General features: G+C 40.2%; 1 protein-coding gene across 1 annotated transcript; it reads right to left on the bottom strand.

Annotated features, from left to right (window-relative positions):
* Positions 1-12,445: 12,445 nt before the first annotated feature.
* LOC114637298 (C-type lectin domain family 12 member A-like) lies at positions 12,446-20,596 on the bottom strand (the record flags this gene model as incomplete). The annotated part of the gene is made up of 4 exons (XM_028785524.1): positions 12,446-12,969; positions 14,452-14,558; positions 19,434-19,585; positions 20,425-20,596. Coding segments are annotated over 4 exons (603 nt in total), but the record flags the coding sequence as incomplete, so codon positions are not given.
* Positions 20,597-20,600: the final 4 nt, after the last annotated feature.

The following is a 20,600-nucleotide window of genomic DNA, read 5'->3' as shown; positions in this document are numbered from 1 at the left end:
CCTCCCCTCTTTATGCAGGCCCGCCCTGCTTTAGATTGGGGAGGGTGAAGAGGAGGGACTGAGAAGGAATAACTTAATCTAGCCACACCCCCTGCCTTTACCTAAACCATGAATATGGAAATCTCTTGAGGCTGAAGCCTGTAGTCAAGCCCTCTCCAGCCAGCCAAAGGTGACTGACTGCAAGGTGTAGATCAAATGGACATCACATCACGTGTCAAGAGCCTGGATTCTGGGAGCTCAGTGGAACAGATGCCCGTCCCTCACAGGCAATGGACACTAGTTGGGTCTCCAGGGTATATCCAGCCAGTGCCACAATCAAAACCAGCCATGCTATCACGGTCCTACAGGCCTCCCCAACTCACATTGAAATTTCTACTAGTTTGCTATTGAGAAAAGTCTCTTCAAGGAAGGTAGTGGTGGATCCAGACACAGATCACTGACCAAGCTAGCAAGTATAAGTAACTGTGAGCGCTCAGCTTTGGATGAGTCATCTGCATTATCCTTCCCCATTTTAAATCCATTACTTTTCAGATTTAATGGGAACGATCTTGCAAATTTCAATAGATCCAGAGAGTGTGCTTATTTTGAAAGAGGGAATATTTACCTTTCTCCAGTAGTACTGAAATTTCTTGGATTTGTGAGAAAACAGCCTCCCTGGTGAAGATTGAAGATTTGGACTAATCTGACTCTTCTAATTTTATCTAGAAGTAAACGTATATTGCAAACCCATGCAAGAAAAGAGGAAACTACAACATTTGAGTCAAAAATTGACTGTATACTTAAACTATCCCACAGACAAACCTGCTTCTCAGAACATTCTCCTCTTCATGTCTGGTTCCCTCTGACTTTGTGTTCTGATTACTTAAATCTTAAAATCATGTCAAGTACCCAGGAAAGAACATGTCTTCTCAATCTGTCTGTCAATAAACATTGTTTCTTACTTTATTCTTACATATCTACACAGTTACTTGGTGATATTTAAATACTGACCACCAGACAAAAACAGGCCACAGTTTGGGAGCAAGTTCCAGGGGACCCCTGTTATACAAGCCGCTTGATCCTGTACAGGTCTGAGGGAGCCCAAGGTAAAGGAGCTGGGACAACAGTGCTATATTGCAGAATTTAAAATATGTTAGTATTTTAGAGAGTACCCTTAAGTATCAGCCTCCATGTATAAAGTAACTTTGCTCTATCTACCTATGAAACTACTGTAAATTCTTATAAATTATAGCCTACATAAAGTAGGATGAACACTGTGTCTTGATATTTTTATCATTTATTTAAACTAATAAAATCCGGGTTATTGATTTGGCAATCCATGTATTATCAGAATAATAAAGATTTTTATTCTCGTACTATTGATATGTTATATAATTTTATTTTGCATACACATATGAACATCATGTATTTATATGTGTGTGTGTGCACATGTGTGGATACCTGTACCTGTGCATATATGTAGAGGCCATAAGAGAGCATTGGGTTCCCTCCTCCAACACTCCCTACCGTATTTCTTTGATGCAGGTTTTTCTCTCTGAACCAGAATCTTGTGAATTTTTTTCACAAGCTGCAATTCAGATCCATGTCTATTCACTTGTGAGTGAGCCCTGAGTGAGGCTGGTAGATGCGGTGCACTTCTGCTATGTTGTGAAGCCAGCAACCCTCAGTCATCTTCCTGTTTCTGCAGACTGGGTGTGGAGTTACAGACAGGTGCCTGGCACACCTGGCTTTTAGAGCAAAGCTGAGATATGAACTCCCGTCCAAATCTTTGCTCGGCCAGTGCTCAGAACTGATGAGACAGCTCTCCTTCACTACATATTTTATTTCCTTCTGAGAAATACTAAAATATCATTTGAATACATATTAACAGAACAATTTTTTAAGACTTTCCTGAAACATTCTCTGTTTTCTGAAATAAATAACTATAGGAGTTTAATATTGTAAATCTAGGCTTCAGAAATATTTCTGAGATAAAAATACTTATTTCAGGATATTCATGAATGAAATGGATTTGCTTTTTTCATTATTTACTTATGAGATAATCATATAGTAATCATCTAAAAAGGATGTTTAAATTAACTTGTGGTACCAACTTTGAAGAGTAGCCCAGATTTCAATGGAAAATGAACTGCATTCTGAGTACTATAACAGATCTTTGAAACAACTTCACAATATTACCCAATGTCTTATTATCATTAAAATGTTAAAATTATGACCTCATGATAATACATTTGTTATATAATAGTATAATACACACACATACATATTATTTATTTTAATTGATTATATATTTTTACATTATATATTGCATATTATATATACATATATTTTATATATTGCTGTATATTATATATGTATGTACTATATGTTCATATATTATATTTTTAAATTTAAAGTATTTATATATTATATAATATATAATTATACATTATATACAGGGGTATATATATATACATATATATATATATCCAAGGAAATTCTAGAAGTAGGGAGTAAGGTTCAGAGTAAATATTTAATAAGACTTACAAACTGAATGTTAAGTACACATTCTAAAATACAGGTCATTACTTTCCACATAGCGTAAGTGCACCGCATCTACCAGCCTCACTCAGGGCTCACTCACAAGTAAATAGACATGGATCTGAATTGCAGCTTTATCCCTCCATTTCTCACCTGTAGGCTCCTGCCTCTGTTCCCTCACAGAACTCATTAAACGTCAAAATGTCTGCACTTGACTCCCCACTTTGTGTGCCCCATTTTTCCCTTGGGAAAGGTGATCACTCCTGCTTTCCCACTCTCTCTAACCAAAGCATGTGCTTTGTAGGAGCTGATGATCCTTGCTGGTTACTTTGTTCCCATAAAGAGGTTACAGTTTTTGCCTGGCCTCTTGTATCTTCTCCTGCCTAGCTCATGGTTACTCTGACTTTTACACTCCTTTGAAAAGAAACTTTGTTAGTTTCCCAGAGGCTCTGGATTTTGATAAGGTCAGACCATCTGTCCCATCCTCCCTGCATCTTGCTGTCACCACACTATCTCCACTAGCCTCTGCAGCAATGAGGACATCCAGATGTATCCCCTTCTGGAGACCCACTGCCCTGTGTGTATCAGAATACAACATTATCCTTTGCTGCATTATTATAGCTGGCTTCTGTCTTGATAGATGACAGAAAGATAGATGTATGAGAGATAGGTGAATGACTAATAGGTATTTGGAGATCATATCTCAGATCTACAGGATCTGATGCCTGGGAAGGCAAGAGTGTAAAAATTAAAATTTGATAAGCTCTGTAATGTTTTATAGGCTCTCAGATTGAATAAATGACCTCAGTACAAATTTCCTGAGCAGACAGGTAGTATAAGTTACCTTTCTGTTGATAAGATTAAAACTCCATGAGCAAGGCAACTTGTAGAAGGAAGGGTCTGTCTAGGCGTGTGGATCCAAAGTGATGTGGGCAGGCGTGGCTGCAACAGAAGGCATAGTGCCAGAGCAGAAAGCTGAGAGATGGTATCTTTAACTGAAAGTTCCACAAGGCAGAAGGAACTGAAAGTACAGTGAGGCTCTGTACTTGCAAAGCCCATCCCCCCACTGACATACTTTCTCCAGCAAGGCTAGACCTCACAAACTTCCACAAGGAATGTCACTACCTCGGTGACAAATGTTCAAATGCCTGAGTTTATGGAAGAACAGTCTCATCCAGACCTCAACACAGACAAAAATACTGGTGCCAGTGTCAGAGTAGATGGTCTTCTCTACAGTAGTAGCAAATATACTTCTTATTCTGGGAACCCTGTGCAAGAGGAGGCAGAAGGAGTGTGGGAGTCAGACAGGGTGAAGGACACCAAAACAAGGCCTTCTAAATCAGCTGAACAACACTCACATGAACTCACAGAGACTGATATATATATATATATATATGTATAATTTTGAAGATTCTCTTTTTCTCCCATCACTGTGTGTGTGTGTGTGTGTGTGTGTGTATAAGAAAAAAAATGAGATATATGTAGGATGTGTCAAGTGAATGCCAACTCAATATAGCTGTTATTTCTAGCACCATCCCCTGTGTGTCCTTGAGTGACAGATCCATCAGTCCTTCTAGTTTGTGCTTTGTGTGGTTCTCTCCACTGATGTTCTTCCTGCATGAAGATGTTCATCATTGTACTGGTTGTGTTTTGTTCTGTTTGGTCTCTTTTTTTGTTTTGTTTGATTTGGTTTGTTTGTTTGTTTGTTTGTTTTATCACCTTAGCTCAAGCCTGGGCCTTCTGGGAAGAAAACTTTAGCTGACAAAATGCCTTCATTAAATTGGTCTGTGAGGCATCTTCTTGTGTAATGTTGATGTGGAAGGACCCATCTCACTGAGCAGGTGCCACTCCTGGGCAGATGGTCCTGGGTTGTATTGAAAACAAGCTAAGCAGGCCTGGGGGTGAAATCAAGTAAGCTGCACTCTCCATGGCTCTGCTTCAGCTCCTACTTTAAGGTCCTGTTTAACCATGACCCTTTGGTCATCATGTATTTATTATAGTAATAGGAAGCAAATTGGGACAAATTTTTACTTCCCTATTTCCTGCTTGTTCTAGAAAAATCATCAGAGTGTGGGCAAAGACATTTTTCATGCAGTCAAGCACCAGGCATCCAGGATGAGGGAGCAAGAGATCAGGGGTCAGCAGCAGGTGCAAGTCAGCTCAGGGAATGCTTAGATCTGGGGCTGCTGCTTTACCTGCATTATTTTTATATTTCCTGTGTCCACTCCACTGTGAGATATTGCCCAGAAATGAAGTGGACAAAGATAGCTTCCATGCCTGTTCATGTCTCTCATTTTCTATCAGTTGGAATTTGAAAACTCTGCTAAACAAAAATAAACCTGGGAGGAGTTGATAAGAAAAAAAAAGGACTGTTATTTCCAATAAACAACTGTGTTTCTGAGAAAATAACTCACATGAATAAACTCCTGTGGGAAGTCCTCTACCTCATAGGTGGATGTAATACTTCTGTCTGTTGGTTTATTTTTAAAAAACAAGGGTTAGGGGGAGAGGGAGAGGGGGAGAGAGAGAGAGAGAGAGAGAGAGAGAGAGAGAGAGAGAGAGAGAGAGAGAGAGAGAAAATTTCTTCAGAAAAATCACTCCTGTGCCTCTGCATCTTGTCTTTGTCTGTCTCTCTCAGGCTTGACTTTGTTGTGATGACTTGATAATAACTTGTCTTCAGGAAAAGCTTTATTTTAGGCTTCAAAGAATCCAGAAGGACCAAGAGTGCAAGCCAACTGGGAACACACAAGTTTGAGCCACCCTTGGATTATATGACAAAATTCTGCCTCAAAACAAACCAATCAACCAACAAACAAATAACAGGTTTTACTAGGGTATATCATTAATATCACACAAGAAAAGAGTCAGACAACATGTAAAGGCTTTTTTAATTAATTATTTTATTTATTAACATCTCAAATGTTCCTCCCTCTCAGTCTCCTTTCCCAGGGTTCCTCCTTTACTCTTTGCCTATGAAAGGGTGCTCCCTGGCCCTGGATCCATGCCAGCCAAGGCAGTCCTCTACCACATATGTGATAGAGGGCTTCAGAGAGCGTACACGAGCTGATATGGTTGGTTCCTTGGTCTCTGGGAACTCTCAGAGGTCCAGGTTAGCTGACACAATTGGTCTTCCTGTAGGGTTGACATCCCCTTTAATTCCTTCAAACCTTTCCCTAACTCATTCAGAGGAGAGACTACAACCTCAGTCCAAGAGTTGGCTGTAAGTACCTGCATCTGCCTTTGTCAGGTGCTGGTAGAGCCTCTTAGAGGACAGGCATGCCAGGCACCTGTCTGAAATCACAACATGGTATCAGTAATAGTGTCAGGGTTTTGTACCTGCTCACGGGATGGATCCCAAGTTAGGCCATTCACTGGATGGCCTTTCCCTCAGTCTCTGATCCATTTTTGTCCCCACATTTCTTTTAGACAGGAGCAATTCTGGATCAAGGATTTTGAAGGTGGATTGGAGTCTCCACGTCACTTCTGGGAGCCCTGTCTAACTACTGGAGACGGTCTCTTCAGGTTCCACCTCACCACTGTTGGGCACTTCAGCTAAGGTCACCCCAGGGAGCCCCAGGAGTCTCTCATATCCCAAGCCTCTGGGACTTTCTAAAGCTTCTCCATCTCTGGCAGCCACATATTTCCATTCGTTTTCCTGGCACTCTGGACTTCTCTCCTGCCCCCACCCCCAACTGATCCTGCCCCTTGTCCCCCTCCACTCTCCTCTCCCACCCAGGTCCCTCCCTCCATGTGAGGATTTTTAAGAATACAGCTAGCCTCACTATGGCATGAACTGTGTTCTTATGACAAAGACAATGGTGTATGGCAGAAATGAAATTAGATCACCCTGGAAGAAAGCATCTTGTGTTTCATTTCTGCCAGAAAGAAGTTTTAGTAGACAACTAAACCTGCCCTAGCCAGTCTCATTGGATGTAGTATTCCCTGGAGATGGAGCACTACCTGTCCACTGTGGGGTGGGTATCCTCTAAAATTAGTAGATGGTAGGTAGACATTAGAAAGAAACCTCCATAATGAGTAGCAACTCCTTTCTTTTGTAGGTGTAGAATTGACTTCATTGATCTCCTAAGCAGTAGAGCTTTTAGCTTTTCTTCCAACACTCAATTCCTTTCTCTTACTGTTTCTTTCACTGATGCATTCGATATATATTCCCATCACTACTAGAGTCTGTGAAGTTCCATGTTTTTCTTCAATGCAAAAGAAATACATAATTTGCGTTTCAGAATATTGTAGGATGACAGATCCTCTAACAAATTCCCAACTGCTTTTGCAGTCTTAAGATATTCACTTAAAGGGCATCAGGAATGCAGTTCTTCATCATGATATCTGTTCTTAGACAAGTTTTGGGTCTGATTTTATTTTATTTTGGATTTTGCTCCAAAATCAACTAACTGCTTGTTGAGCATAACCTAGAAAACATACATGGTTGCTTTCTTTGGTTTCAGTGAGGTTTGTATGAGGCAATATTAGGAAGTTAATTTACTAAACTATATATTTCCATTAGTTTATTACATCCCCATACATAAACTTCTGCCACTAAAGCTTCATTAATGAGATCAAAGACAGGGATGGAAAAATGACTAAAGGTTGTGAGAGCTTCCTGTAGAATCTTGAGGACCACAGTGAGATTCGAGCATCCAGTTATCAAGGCAGGTCTCCTGCACAGGCATGCTGAAAATGCATGTAACTCGGATGCCTTCTTCTGGTCTCCTTATGCACACATACACAAATTTAAAGAGAGAAAAATAAAGAGAGTTTTGATATTTGCATTGTAATTCCCTATCTCCATTTTTAATACTCTGAGAGTCCTTGGGATTTTTTCTTGTTAAATCCTGACTGTGCCTCAGAAATGCCCTTGGCCTTCAGACATGGTTTCCATTGAATTGTTCATTTGAAAAGTCTATATTTTTTAATCATTTATGATGTTCAAAGAACATAAAGCATATTGAGACTTTTACTTGAGTGGAAGGCTGTTTAAATGGTCAAGTTCTACACTTTTCTTTTTGTTTTGCTGTTTGGTTTTTTGAGACAGGTCTGATCACACGTGTTACAGGCTGGTCTTGAAGTCACTGTTTAGCCAAGGATCACCTTGAAGTCTGATTCTCCTGACTTCACTTCCGTAATTCTGAGATCCTAGGCTGTCTTAGTTACTCTCTGTTGCTGTGATAAACACGGTGACTAAACACTATGCCCTAGGCATACCCAAAGGTACTTTCGTTTAAAGCTGTAAGTCAAATCCATAAAACTAATTAAATATGGCTTCCCAAAATTGTGTGGGCTGGAAATATCTCCAGAGTTCCTAAATGCAACAGTTAAGACTGCGTAGATATCTGTGAAACCAACTGGGATGTAACAGTAAATCACTGTGTAGCTGAGCCTGGCCCAGAACTCAGCTGTCCCCCAGCACTCAGCCACCTCCTGAGTTCTGAGATTACAGATGTGCACTACCCCGCTTTTTTGAGTGTCTTTCAATAACCTCCACAGTAAATAGGATTATATGGACGCGGTGTACGGGCGGGGCCCATGGAGACCAAGACTGTTTCCAGCAGAGTCAGACCTATGATGGTTTTATTCCAACTTAAAAGTTCTCTTTAGTACCACACCAAGGAAAAGTTTTTCCGTGCTACCGCTAGAGGGCAGTATCCCTCCAGGTAGAAACCTGGTTCCTCTCAGCCTACTGAAGGTTTTCTTGGTCAGTATTCTGGGTGTCCGCTATAGATCTTCTACCATACTACTCATTTCTGCCACAACTATGCAGAAGCTAGCACTAAATTTGTCGAGGGAAACAAATCTAAGAATAGAATCCACGACTTCTGGATTCAAAAGTCTAGATTTGAAAGTACTAAGATTCAGTTTCACTGTATTAATAGAACACTGTGACTTTATAAATTATTTTCACCTGGAACCAAGTGTCAATAGTTGCGTGAATTTCAGAAGACCAAAAATATGTTACAGTAGTAGAGCATTAGCATCCAAATAAAGAAAATAAATAATTTGACATTTGTTGGTTTCTTCTAAAATTTGAAAAACTTACAGATATTAACAACCAATCCAAACCTTTAGTTTTCTTTTTTCCAAAACTCATATAAGAACATAAAAGTCTCTGTGGGCTATTAAAGTAACTCCTGTAATATCCCCATATCTTTGAAACTTGATTATTTGTTTTTTATGGCAAATATGTTTTGTTTTGTTTAACTTAGTATTGAAGCATACCTCTCTTGTAGATTTTGTACCTGTTGGTAATTATCAATATCTGTCACAGTACTGTCAGCTTGAAACGCTTAGAATCACCTAAGAGACATGTCCCTGGGATGCTTGTAAAGAATGTTCTAGGTGACTCGATGTGGAGAGACCCATTTTAACTGTGAGAGACACAGTCCATGGGCTGGAGTCCTGGAGTGAATGAAGAAGACATTAACATTCACTGCTCTCCATTTTTATGGATGCAGGGTGACCAGCTACTTAAGGTCTGACCACCATAACTCCCCATTCATGTGACCATGGTCAGGGAAGATACTTGGGATCCAGCAGGCTAAGAAATCTAATGGATGCTCTCCAAGTAGACTGACCTCTAACCTTCAGGTCCCCCTCACACGTTGAAGCAAAAGTCACCTTGTGTTTTGATTGCATTAATAATAAAAATGAGAAGTGCTTTGTTTGCTCTGCTCCTGAACCCAAATGTGTAGCATTCCCCCAGTGTCCCCACACAGATCTTTGGCATTTTCTTCAGTCTACTTAACTGCTTCATTGGACAGGGTGGGTCAACAACAGATGCTCCCATCACTGTCTTCCCAGCTTTGGCCTCATTCTGATCTTTGCCCAGCTTCATTTTCCATTGCTGTTCTGCCCTTTCAATTAGTAATTCCCATGAGTGGTCCTTAACTTTCCTCACTTTTCCATTAAATGAGATAATGAGCTTTTTCATTCAGCATCATGGCAGCCCTCACCTTTGGGGAATTTAATCTCATTTCTGACTATACACTTGTTGTCCTTCCACTTCTTGTTCTAAAGGACACATGAAAATGTTCCTAATGGTTCCCTAAGTTCCCTATTCTTATCGTTTGTCTTCTATCTATATTTCTCAAATGTCCATGCATCTCTCTGAAACTTTCTTGTCTCCACTGGATCACCAATCCAGCAAAGGGTTGTCTGTCCTTTAAATACAACTATGCTCTTACTCTCTAGCTCGACAATATTTCCCCCCTCTAACACAGTGATGGAGTTTTCATTAGCCCATGGGCAACAGGTGTTTCAGGCCCCAAATCTCATAGCATCTGCTTTCTTGGCCCATTCCTCTTGGTTATTGTTCAGGTTTGATCCCCTGAAAAATGTTCTTAGATGTCCAATGTACATCGGCTTGTAGGAATATCACATGGAGGCGAAAGAAAATAAGAAATTGACTGGGGATATACTCAATGAAGTATTTGATTGTCTCAATAGGAGACTCTTTAACCAGAAGTCTGCTTACAATCATTAAATATTGAGATCCCTAGGAAAGAAAATGGATTAAATTGTACATACTCTGGGACCCTGAAAGGTAGACTCATTCCTGGTTGAGCTAAGGCTTGAAATCCTGGAAACCCTGAAGTGACAGCAGTCATTTTACCTATTCCCAGGCTCCATTCCCCTGTCACTAGCTGCAGCACCCCCATAGATTAGTGGTTATCAGTCACGGATGGACAACACTCCAAGTCCCTCCACATGTAAAGGATGTGACCTCTGGTCAAGTAGACTCAAGACAGATCTCCATTCTAATGAGGTACCTACAGGCCTGGGGAACTTAGACAATAAGCTTTCCTGCCCAGTCATTCTTTCCTGCAAAAGGTATTTAACCTCAGGCCCACCCAGAGAAGTAGGGTATGATTTTACTCCACTACTTTCTGCCATGACAATAAATTTCTTCAGTCCATGGAAATCTGCCATGGGCAGCTGTGGAGAAGAACTTTGCCTTTAGAACCAACTTCTAATCTTCAAAGGCATTTCTGCACTCCCAGCTATGGCCACCACTGAGCCCAAGCTCAAACCCACCACCAACAAGACAAGAACTCCTCCTGCAGGACCAGCTGGTGCACCCCCTTTCCCTCACCTCCTTTGCCCCCAACCCCACCTCAGGACAGATCCAGCCTGTGGCCCACACTCCATTCTCAGCTCTTCTGTGGCTTCCAGTGGCGCCTCCATATCTGAGAGCCTGAGGACCAGACAGCCCTGGCCTTCTTGCAGGCCTGGGCTGCCCCAAGCCAGCTCCAGCCATACCACTCCACTTTCCCACTCCTGGAGTGTTGTACTGGAACTGCCCTATGGCCCAATACCCATCGATGACAGCAAGGAGTAAGTGTGGTCAACTTCCTGTGCCCTGCCTCTCCTAGTGGCTAAGCTGTGTAGTAGAGTGAATGCAGGACCATATCCTACAACATGCTTTTTGCATATAGATATTTACTACTGTTTTTTGTTTGGATTTTTATTTTATGTTTGGGGAAGCTGTTAAAATGAGATTGCCTCTTAAATTTTACTTCCAATTGCTCATTGTTAATACATAGAAATATGTTTGAGTTCTGTTGAAATTTTATCCAGTGATTTTTGATATGATATAATGCTTACTGTAGCAATTAAACAACTGTATTGGTTCTTGTATTAGTCAGGGTGCTCTAGTGTCATGTGAACTTATGGATACTCTCTATATAGTAAGGGAATGTGTTATGATGACTTCCAGTCTGTAGTCCAACTCCCCAACAATGGTCACATTCGAATGGGAAGTCCAAGGATTTAGTAGTTACTCAGTCCCACAAAGCTAGTAGATTCCAACAAATGTGCTGGCAAGTAAATGCAGGCAGTCAAACAAGAGTGACTCTTCCTACTTCCAATGTCCTTATGTGGGTCTTCAGCAGCAGGTGTGGCCCAGATTAAAGGTGTGTACCACCACATCTGGATCTCAGAGTTGTTTTGTCCCAGGCTGACCTTGAACTCAGAGATCTCCATGCCTTAGTCTCCTTGGATCCATAGCCACTATGCCTCAAGATCTCCATGTCAAGATCAGGGTCAGGAACTTGAATCTCACAGTCTCCAGATCTGGATCACCAGTGAGTTTTCCAATTCTGGATTGTAGTCCATTCCAAATATAGTCAAGTTGACAACCACGAATAGCCATTAACATTCTCAAGTACATTATTATATTAGCTACAAATGAAATGATTTATTTTAACCTTTCCCAACTTACTAATTTAATATGCCTTTTTCTTGCCTGATTTTCTTGCTGGATCTCTGACAGTAGAAGTTGTTGAATGAAGTGATTAATGAAGTTCATTCTTATCTTATTCTAAAATTAGGAACATGCTTTCTCTTACTAGAACTATGATGACAATTCAAACGTCATAGTGTTGCTCATTCGTTTGCTGTTTATTTCATGTCAAAGCTTGTTTATATTTGTGAAAGCTATTCCTAGTTTCCTAAAGTTAACTATTACAGTGTATTAATATTCATCAAATGCTTTGCTTTGCCAATTGAAAAACTGATTTTCCCTCACATATTTTTTTGAAAATGTGCATAAATCTTTAATACAAGTTGTTCATATCACACTATGCTCTCTGTATTATATTTTCCAGACTTTATTTTCTTTGAGATTGAAATTTGCCTGGTTTATCTTTGGAAAGAGAGAAGAAATAGGCTACATGGTCTTGTGTTCAGCACACTGTGTGCTGAAAAATACATGGTGATAAACTGTGACTTAGTAGTGTGGCAGTCAGCAAAGGAGACAAAGAAATCTAGACATAAGCATTATAGAGAGGCAGGACTGCAGTCACATTGTTGTTACTGTGTTTGTGTGAGAGGAGTTGCACACTGCCTATAGTACTTCTGAATGGCAGATATCTTAGCATCTTCAAATTGCTGTGACAAGACACCATGACAGAGATAACTTATAAAAGCATTTAATTTGGCTCCAGAAGGGTTAGAGTCCATGACCACTGTGGTGAGGAGGATGGCAGCAGGCAAGCAGACATGGCCTTGAGCAGTAGCAGTGAGCTCACAGCTCAATCCACAAGCACAAGACAGAGACTGAAATAACAGAGAATGACATGGGCTCTTGAAAGCTCAAAGCCCATCCTCAGTGACACACCTCCTCCAACAATGTCACATCTTCCCATGCTTCTGAAACAGTTCTAATAAGGGAGGACTAAGTATTCAAATGCTTGATCCCCTGGGGGACATTCTCATTCAAACAAACATAGTAAAATAGTAGCTAGAGACAAGCAATTGCAGAGTAGCTACAGGCTATCATCTGGAAAGCCATTCAGCACACTTTCCACCTGGACCTTGCTGGCTGGCTTTTCACACATGGTTCGTTTCTGACTAGTGCACTTTGTATAGTCAACATATTCCCCATTTATGTATCTGCAGTACATCATCGTGTTTAAGTCATATGTGCTTCCTTCAAACCTAGAAGAGAAAAATAAGCACAGCTGGCAAGTTGTGTTTTGATTATACCCACAGAACAGAATTTTCCAAAGAACATTATTAATTGTGTGGTCTATTGTCTAAGTTAAATTTCAGTTGATGACTGGGGTACATATATGTGATGTGAAATACTATTTTCTCAATTTCCCTCATCTGGAATATTTTCTGTCATTTGATTCCAGACTTAGCCTCTCTTCCCACGGCTGATGAGACTTAGAATAATGCCAGATCATAAGACTCTACCTTAACTTTGCACTATCATCATCAGGTGCCTTACCTAACAACCAAAGCTACAATGAACCCAATTTAGAAAGCCTCAAGACTACCATCTCTCATATGGTAATTCCTGCTAGCACTATCTCAGGCAGTCCTTCTAACCAAGTAGCCTACAACATGGGTTATTGGTGATAAATAGTATTTATACCTTGAACACATTGTGGTTTTGATAAACATAACATTGATTCTCAGACTGATTAGTAAAAGTCATCAAATAGTTTATCAGTTAATGAAGGAAGCAGAAGAAGCCTGGAGTGTGGGAAGCCTTGAGTGGGTGTGTTGTTGGCATGAGCTGGCCATGTTAAGGACCACGACCTCAGACCCTCAGACAAAGCCTTCCTCTGGTCTCTGTGCTGATGTTGATGGGATGTGCAGAAAATGTTCACCATAACATTCTCCCCCTGGATACTTGTGGCCTGGAGATTGCTCTCCTTCAGAGGCTGCTCCCTCTGAAGCAGAATCCATGAATAAAATCTGAGCCTGGTAACACACACTCATAATCCTAGTGTTAGGGAGACACAGACAGATCACTGTGGCTCCCTGCAACCTAGACTGTTGGAGAGTTCCAGGCCAGTGAGGGATTCTGCCTCTAAAAACAGAAAGAAGAGTACACCTAAAACAAACAAACAAACAAACAAACAAAAAAATAACACCAGAATCCTCTGACTTCCTCTAGAAGCTGACATACACATACATACACATACCCACATACCACATATGCAGTACACACATAAGTGCATCATTCATACATGCACTACACATACACAAACACACATACATGGACTCTCAACACAGACTTATACATACAGCCCTGACTAATTTGAAACTGTCAGTCTTTCATTTACTTTTGAATTCCAGAATATTGCACAATATTAAGTACTTAAAGATGTCTAGTGAATGGTTTTGGCTTCTCCTATCTTCTTAACTATAAGCAGTAATTTTTTAGAAGAAAAAGAGTTTCCATAATTTGGTTCCTGTAGGTTGTTGGAAATTTGCCACAATAGTGATAGGATATATAGGGCAACTCTCTACACAATCGAATGTAGATGTCACAAAGCCTGATGGGACAGGTACCTTTAAGGAAGTGGTGTCAGCTGAAGCTGCTTTTAACAGCAATCTACCAAGTTCCTGTGGAAATTGTCATCATTCAAATCTAGCTATAAAAATCCAACAAGGCCAAAGACTTACCATTGAGAGAGGAACATCTTCTCACTCAGTGTCTCATAGTTTATGTAATCGTTTCTGGGTGACAATGCTAGCCAATAACCGTTTAGCCTCTTAATCTTTATAAATTCCTACAGAAACAGAAATGGCCTTTGTAATAAGTTGTCTCTTATATCTGTACCCTAAATGACAGCTTTGGAGCAGCATTACCATTTTTCAATGTCATTTGGAAGGGTTACCCTGTCCAGCCTTGATACGAGAGTATGTGCCTGGTCTTATAGATTGTAGCTTCTTATTCTGTATTTGGTTAATGACTCTGGGAGTCCTGATCTTTTATGAGCGGAGGTGGAAATGTGGTGGCTCTGGGGGAAAGGGGAGATGTAGTAGGAAAGATTGGGGAGAGGGGAGGGAAGGGAAACTGCAGTCAGGATGATATACATACATATATATATATATGTATGTATATACATATATACTCAAATAAATATATATATTCAAATAAAAGTGATAGATGATAGATGGATAGATACATAGATAGATAGATAGATAGATAGATAGATAGATAGATAGATAGATTGATAGATAAATAGATAGAAGATGATAAATCATGATTGACTGATTGATAGATAATAGAAAGATAGATAGGTGGATAGATAGGCAGATAGATAGATAGATAGATAGATAGATAGATAGATAGATAGATAGTGTTGCTTTAGATGCCAGTGGTCCAGGAGACAATTCATGAACAGAACATCAATGGCTCAGACACTAAGATTAACAACTAATACAAGAGGCCTCATGAAGTTGAAAAAATTTTTTTTCATTCAAAGAACACCATCAATAGGACAAAATGGCAGCTTACAGAATCGGAAATGATTTTCAGGAACTCTACTGCTGACATAGGACTAAGTTCCCAAATATATAAAGAACTCAAGAAACTAGATGTTAACTAACCAAATAATCTAATTAAAAATGGGGTATAGATCTAAACAGAGAATTCTCAACAGATAAATCCAAAATGGCCAAAAGCACTTGAGGAAATGTTCAACAGCCTTAGTCATCAGGGAAAAGCAAATCAAAATGACTCTGAGTTTCCATCTTACACCTGTCAGAACGGCTAAGGTCAAAAACACTAGTGACAGCTCATGCTGGTGGGGATGTGGAGCAGAATCAGACTCCCCCATTGCTGGTGGGAGTGCAACCCTGTACAGCTACTTTGAAAATCAATTTGATAGTTTCTCAGAAAAGTGGGAGTAGATTTATCAAGACCCAGCTATACTACTCTTGGGTAAATACCCACAGGATGTTCCAACATACCACAAGGACACCTGCTCAACTATCCTCATAGCAGCTTTATTCATAAAAGCCAGAAATTGGAACAACATATATGTCACTCAACCAAACAATGGATAAAGAAAATGTGGTACATTTACACAATGGAGTATTACTCTGCTGTTAAAAAAAGATAACATGAAATTTGCAGGCAAATGGATGGAACTAGGAAAAAAATCATCTTGAGTGAGGTAACTCAGAACCAGAAAGACAAATATGGTACATACTCACTTGTAAGTGAATATTAACTCTAAAGTAAAGGATAATTATTCTACAATCCACAGATCTAGAGAGGCAATGTAACAAGAAGGACTCAAAGGGGTTGCATGAATCTTTTTAAGAAGGGGAAATAAAATAGATATTGTGTGTGGACTGGGGACAGATGTAGATGCTAACAGGAGGGATCAGGTCAGTGGAGGATGGAGAGAAAGGGTACTGGAAGAGACTAGTGCAACTTGGGTAGGGAAGCAATTTGGGGTAAAGCAGAAACCTAGTGTAATGGAAACCCCCAAGAATCTACTAGGATGACTCCAGCTAAGATTTTTATGAATCAGGGATATGAAGCCTGAAATGACCATCTCCTTTAACAAGGCTTAACTTCTACTGGATGGATTGGGAAACCAACAAAGTCACAAAGCATTTGACCTACAATTACTCCTGCCAGTGAGGTGTGTTAGACTAAAGGTAGCACAGATATTATGTGAGTGTCCAAATTATGTGACTGGTCCAGCTTGAGACCCATGCCCTAAGAGGAAGCAGACCCCTACACAGCCTGTAGGAAATAAACTAGAGGACAGATGGCTGAGAGGCCTAGGATAGAACCAAACACGCACATAAAAAAACAAATGAAACTATTCCTAATGATGCTTTACTATACTCATAGACAGGAGCCTGGCTTCTGGCATGATCACCATTAGAGGGGTTCTATCAAAGCAACAGATGAAAACAGATGCAGAGAGCCACAGTCAAACATTGGGTATAACTCAGTGAATCCTGAGAAAGAAGGGAGAATGGATTGTAGGAGCCAGAGGAGTCAAGGACACCACAAGGAAAGCCACAGAATCAACAAACCTGGACTCACAGAGGCTCACTGAGACTGGACCAACAATCAAGGAGCCTGCATGGGTTTACCCTGGACCCTCTGCATATGTTATCCTTGTGCAGTTTGGTGTTGTTGTAGGATCCCTAACAGGAAGTGGGGCTGTCTCTGACTATTTTGCCTGCTCTGGGGACCCATTTCCTCCTACTGGGTTGCCTCACCCAGCCCTAATATAGGGAGAAGTGTCTAGTTGTATGGCAACTTCATAAGCACATTTGGTTTAGATCCCTGGGATTCATGCCCTTTTCTGAGGGTAACTGAGGAGGGTTAGAGGGATGGGCTGGGTGGAGAGGAGGGAGATTTTGGGTAGGAATGTAATATATGAGAGAATATATTAATATTAAAGGCAAGATGTCAGTGTTTCACAGCATATTTCCCTGTCTAGCAGAAAGAAAGCAGGGCCTGCTGTGTAGAGGCAGGGAAGAACTAGACAGAAGCTACAGTGCCCAGAGGCTGATGCAACCACTGAGCCAGCTGTGTTGCAGCAGGATATCCTGAAACTGTGCAAACAATCAAAACCACCACCAGAGCTGGCCAGAACCATGGCTGACCCTGGTAGTGTCAAACAGTCCTTTATTTCATTGTTATGTTCTGATCAGTCTTGCAAAATCTACAGCTCTCCCTTGAGTCTGATGCTATAACACACCCAATCTGCCAGTGTAAGAACAAACAGAAATGGTAGATCCTGGTTAAATCCTGGTTCATTCCAGAATCTTCTTTCAGTAAATTCTCACAAGACAATTATTTATTTTAATGTATACGAGTGCTCTGTCTTCACACACACCAGAAGAAGGAATCAGATCCCATTGCAGATGGTCCTGAGCCATCATGTGGTTGCTGAGAATTGAATTCAGGACCTCTGGGAGATCAGCCAGTGTTCCTATCTGCTTAGTCATCTCTCCAGCTCGACTTTTGCTTTCTAATAAAACCCTACAACTTTTTGTATTCTCTGTATGAATTCTTTGACGGGTCCAAGAACTTTGCAACAGTGGGTTGAAGTCTCTGAGATCTCTTCAGCCTTTGCCACTAATGATGAAAAAACCTACTGATTCATTGAGTAACATTAATATAGGGTCAATGAAAACCTTAACAATTTTCTGCTCTAAATATTTTGTTAGCAAATATTGACTCTGGGACAAAGGAAGTGGATAATGATTGCAAACCAGACTTAACAGTAAAAGAGGAAAGTAGAACCAAAGTCAGAGAAAAACAGTAACTACAGAGCCCAGAGCCCTCCCAGAATTTTTGGCCAAAGTAGAGTGTGCATGTGTGTGTGTGTGTGTGTGTGTGTGTGTGTGTGTGTGTGTGTCTGTGTCTGTGTGTGTGGTTTTTTTTAAACCAATTGGGTTTTTTAAAGTAAATAATTATAAATGATCACTTGAAAAAGGTCAATGAGACAGAATAACCGATTTTATAGAGAATTCTTTTCTCCTATAAAAGATGACAAGTTTCTAATGGTAGAAAAGCTAAGCTCTTAAGGAGATATATTTTTATACCACAATAAATGACTATAATTTCGGATCAACAGATCACACTGGTAATTCTAGCCTTTGGAAGGCTGAGGCAGGATTGCTATGAGAGGTTAGCCAGGGATACTGAGTAAGACTTGTCTAAAAAAAACAAAAACAAAAAATCAAAAACAAAAACAAAACAGAAAATAATAAAAAGATGCTATGTGAAAGATAAGAACTTTGACTGACAAATAAAATACAAAGACATTATTTAGACCAGTGGTTTTCAACCTGTGAGTCATTACCCCACTGAGAGGTGAGTGACCTTTTCACAGGCCTTGACTAAAACAATCAGAAAGCTTAGATATTTACAATTACAATTCATAACAGTAGCAATTTTATAGTTATGAAGTAGCAACAAAAATAATTTTATAGTTGAGTGTCACCACAACCTGAGGAACTGTAATAAAGAGTCACAGCATTAGGAAGGTTGAGCACCACTTACTTAAACATAAACAAATAAATAAACAGGAGAATTTACTTTTCATTGGTAATAATAACTGTGAAATATGTATATTTAGCATTGGTTTCCTCTCTATCAACCCAGTGTACTTATTTACATATATATCATTCTATCTGAGTTAAGCTGTTTCATTGTTGTTGTTGCTGTTGTTTTTGTTGTTTTGCCTATTCACCAAAAGATATGACAAAAGATATGATATAATGACAATAGAGAATATGCCCCATGTGGTGTTTATGGGAGTGGTGAGACTTAGCTGTGATCATCATTCTCTCTGTCTTTGGAGAACTAATCAGAAGGCATAAACAGAAACCTGCTTCTACACTTCCACCTTGGAAACACACAGACCTGAGGATTATGGGAGTCCCTGGTGTACCCATCTATCTTACAGGTTCTAAAATTCCACTTAAGCTAAAACCTTGTGTATTTTAGCTTGATTATGATTTTCCTAAGACAAAAGTGCAAAGCACAGTCCTCTGAGCTTGCAAGAAGAATAATTCTGAGTCAAGACACTGTATGTCTTCCCAATGCATACCTCTGTAACCCATATTTCATGATATGAAGCTGATTCCTTTTTGGAGGGAACAGAGACATGGACCCTTACCAGCACATCCTTGTTCTTAACCTTCAGGAGGCTGGCATTCTGAGAAGAGCAGGACGTAACACTCTCTTGCCATGTTGCATACCCTCTGACTTCAGAATAACAGCTGTCCTTGTACCATTGTGAACCCTTTGGACATGGTTTACATTTGTGCTCTAGAAGGACAGAGTTTTTTACAGGGGTTGGTTTCAACACTCTTGACAATTATCCCTTTATTGTCTGGATGACATTGACCAGATTTACTGTGTTCACTCTCTTTAGGTCAACAAAGAAAGCAAACCCTCTACATCTCTCTATATCACCCTAGAAACCTGACACAAAACTTGGGCAAACCAAAAACACACAAGTACCTGGCCAGATTCAGACATGTTGCCCATCACTAGGAACTCCCTTATGACTTTAAAAACTAATCACATCTAATATGCTGTCTAGTAAAACCCAGGCTCCCACGGCCACATCAGACTGACTTGCCCACCAGGGGTCTCTCTGGACTTCAACTCCTGGCATGTTGGAGAGGCATCTGAGAAGCATGGGAAACACAGTCTAGCCACAAAACCTACAAAGGTGCTTATAGACAACACCCACTCCCCTGATTCCATACACCGCCCAGACCTCATTTCTTTGCCAGGACGTTTCAGTCCTTCAGTACTACATGAAATTTAGGAGTGAGGTCATTTATAGAGGCTTCCTTCCCTCATCATCATCTCTTGAGATCTGTACCCAGGACAATGGTAATACACTGCAGATTAGAGAAACTGTTTATACTGACAGGCGCTTCATTATGGAACTGTCAGAACCCTGTAAGTTGACAGCTTGTACTTTTTATTACTTTCCTTGTTTTTCTCCAACTAGGGAAATATCAATGACTCATTTACAAAACTCATTTAATTTCACATTCAATATAGGCTGCGCGAGAAATTAACTCGTAAAGGACTCTAAGGCTTAGTTTTTTTTTTCTGCCAGGGAAACAGTTTTGAGGGCAATACAGGATTACCTGGATGTTTGTTAACCAGCTCTCGACACAGCTCGGTGGTTATGTTTTGCAGCATGGCAGAAAGGTTCTTGATTTTCATAGTTTTATTGAGATTCTGCATCAGCTGTAGGGAAACATTTCTCTGAAGTTCTTCCTTGATGCTTTGTAATTGATTTGATTTTATCATTTCTGTCTCC

Source organism: Grammomys surdaster, unplaced genomic scaffold (assembly GCF_004785775.1).
Source record: "Grammomys surdaster isolate TR1022 unplaced genomic scaffold, NIH_TR_1.0 125256, whole genome shotgun sequence".
Taxonomy (NCBI): Eukaryota; Metazoa; Chordata; class Mammalia; order Rodentia; family Muridae; genus Grammomys; species Grammomys surdaster.
Note: the sequence above shows the minus strand (reverse complement) of the source record. Positions and strands in the feature narration are given on the sequence as shown.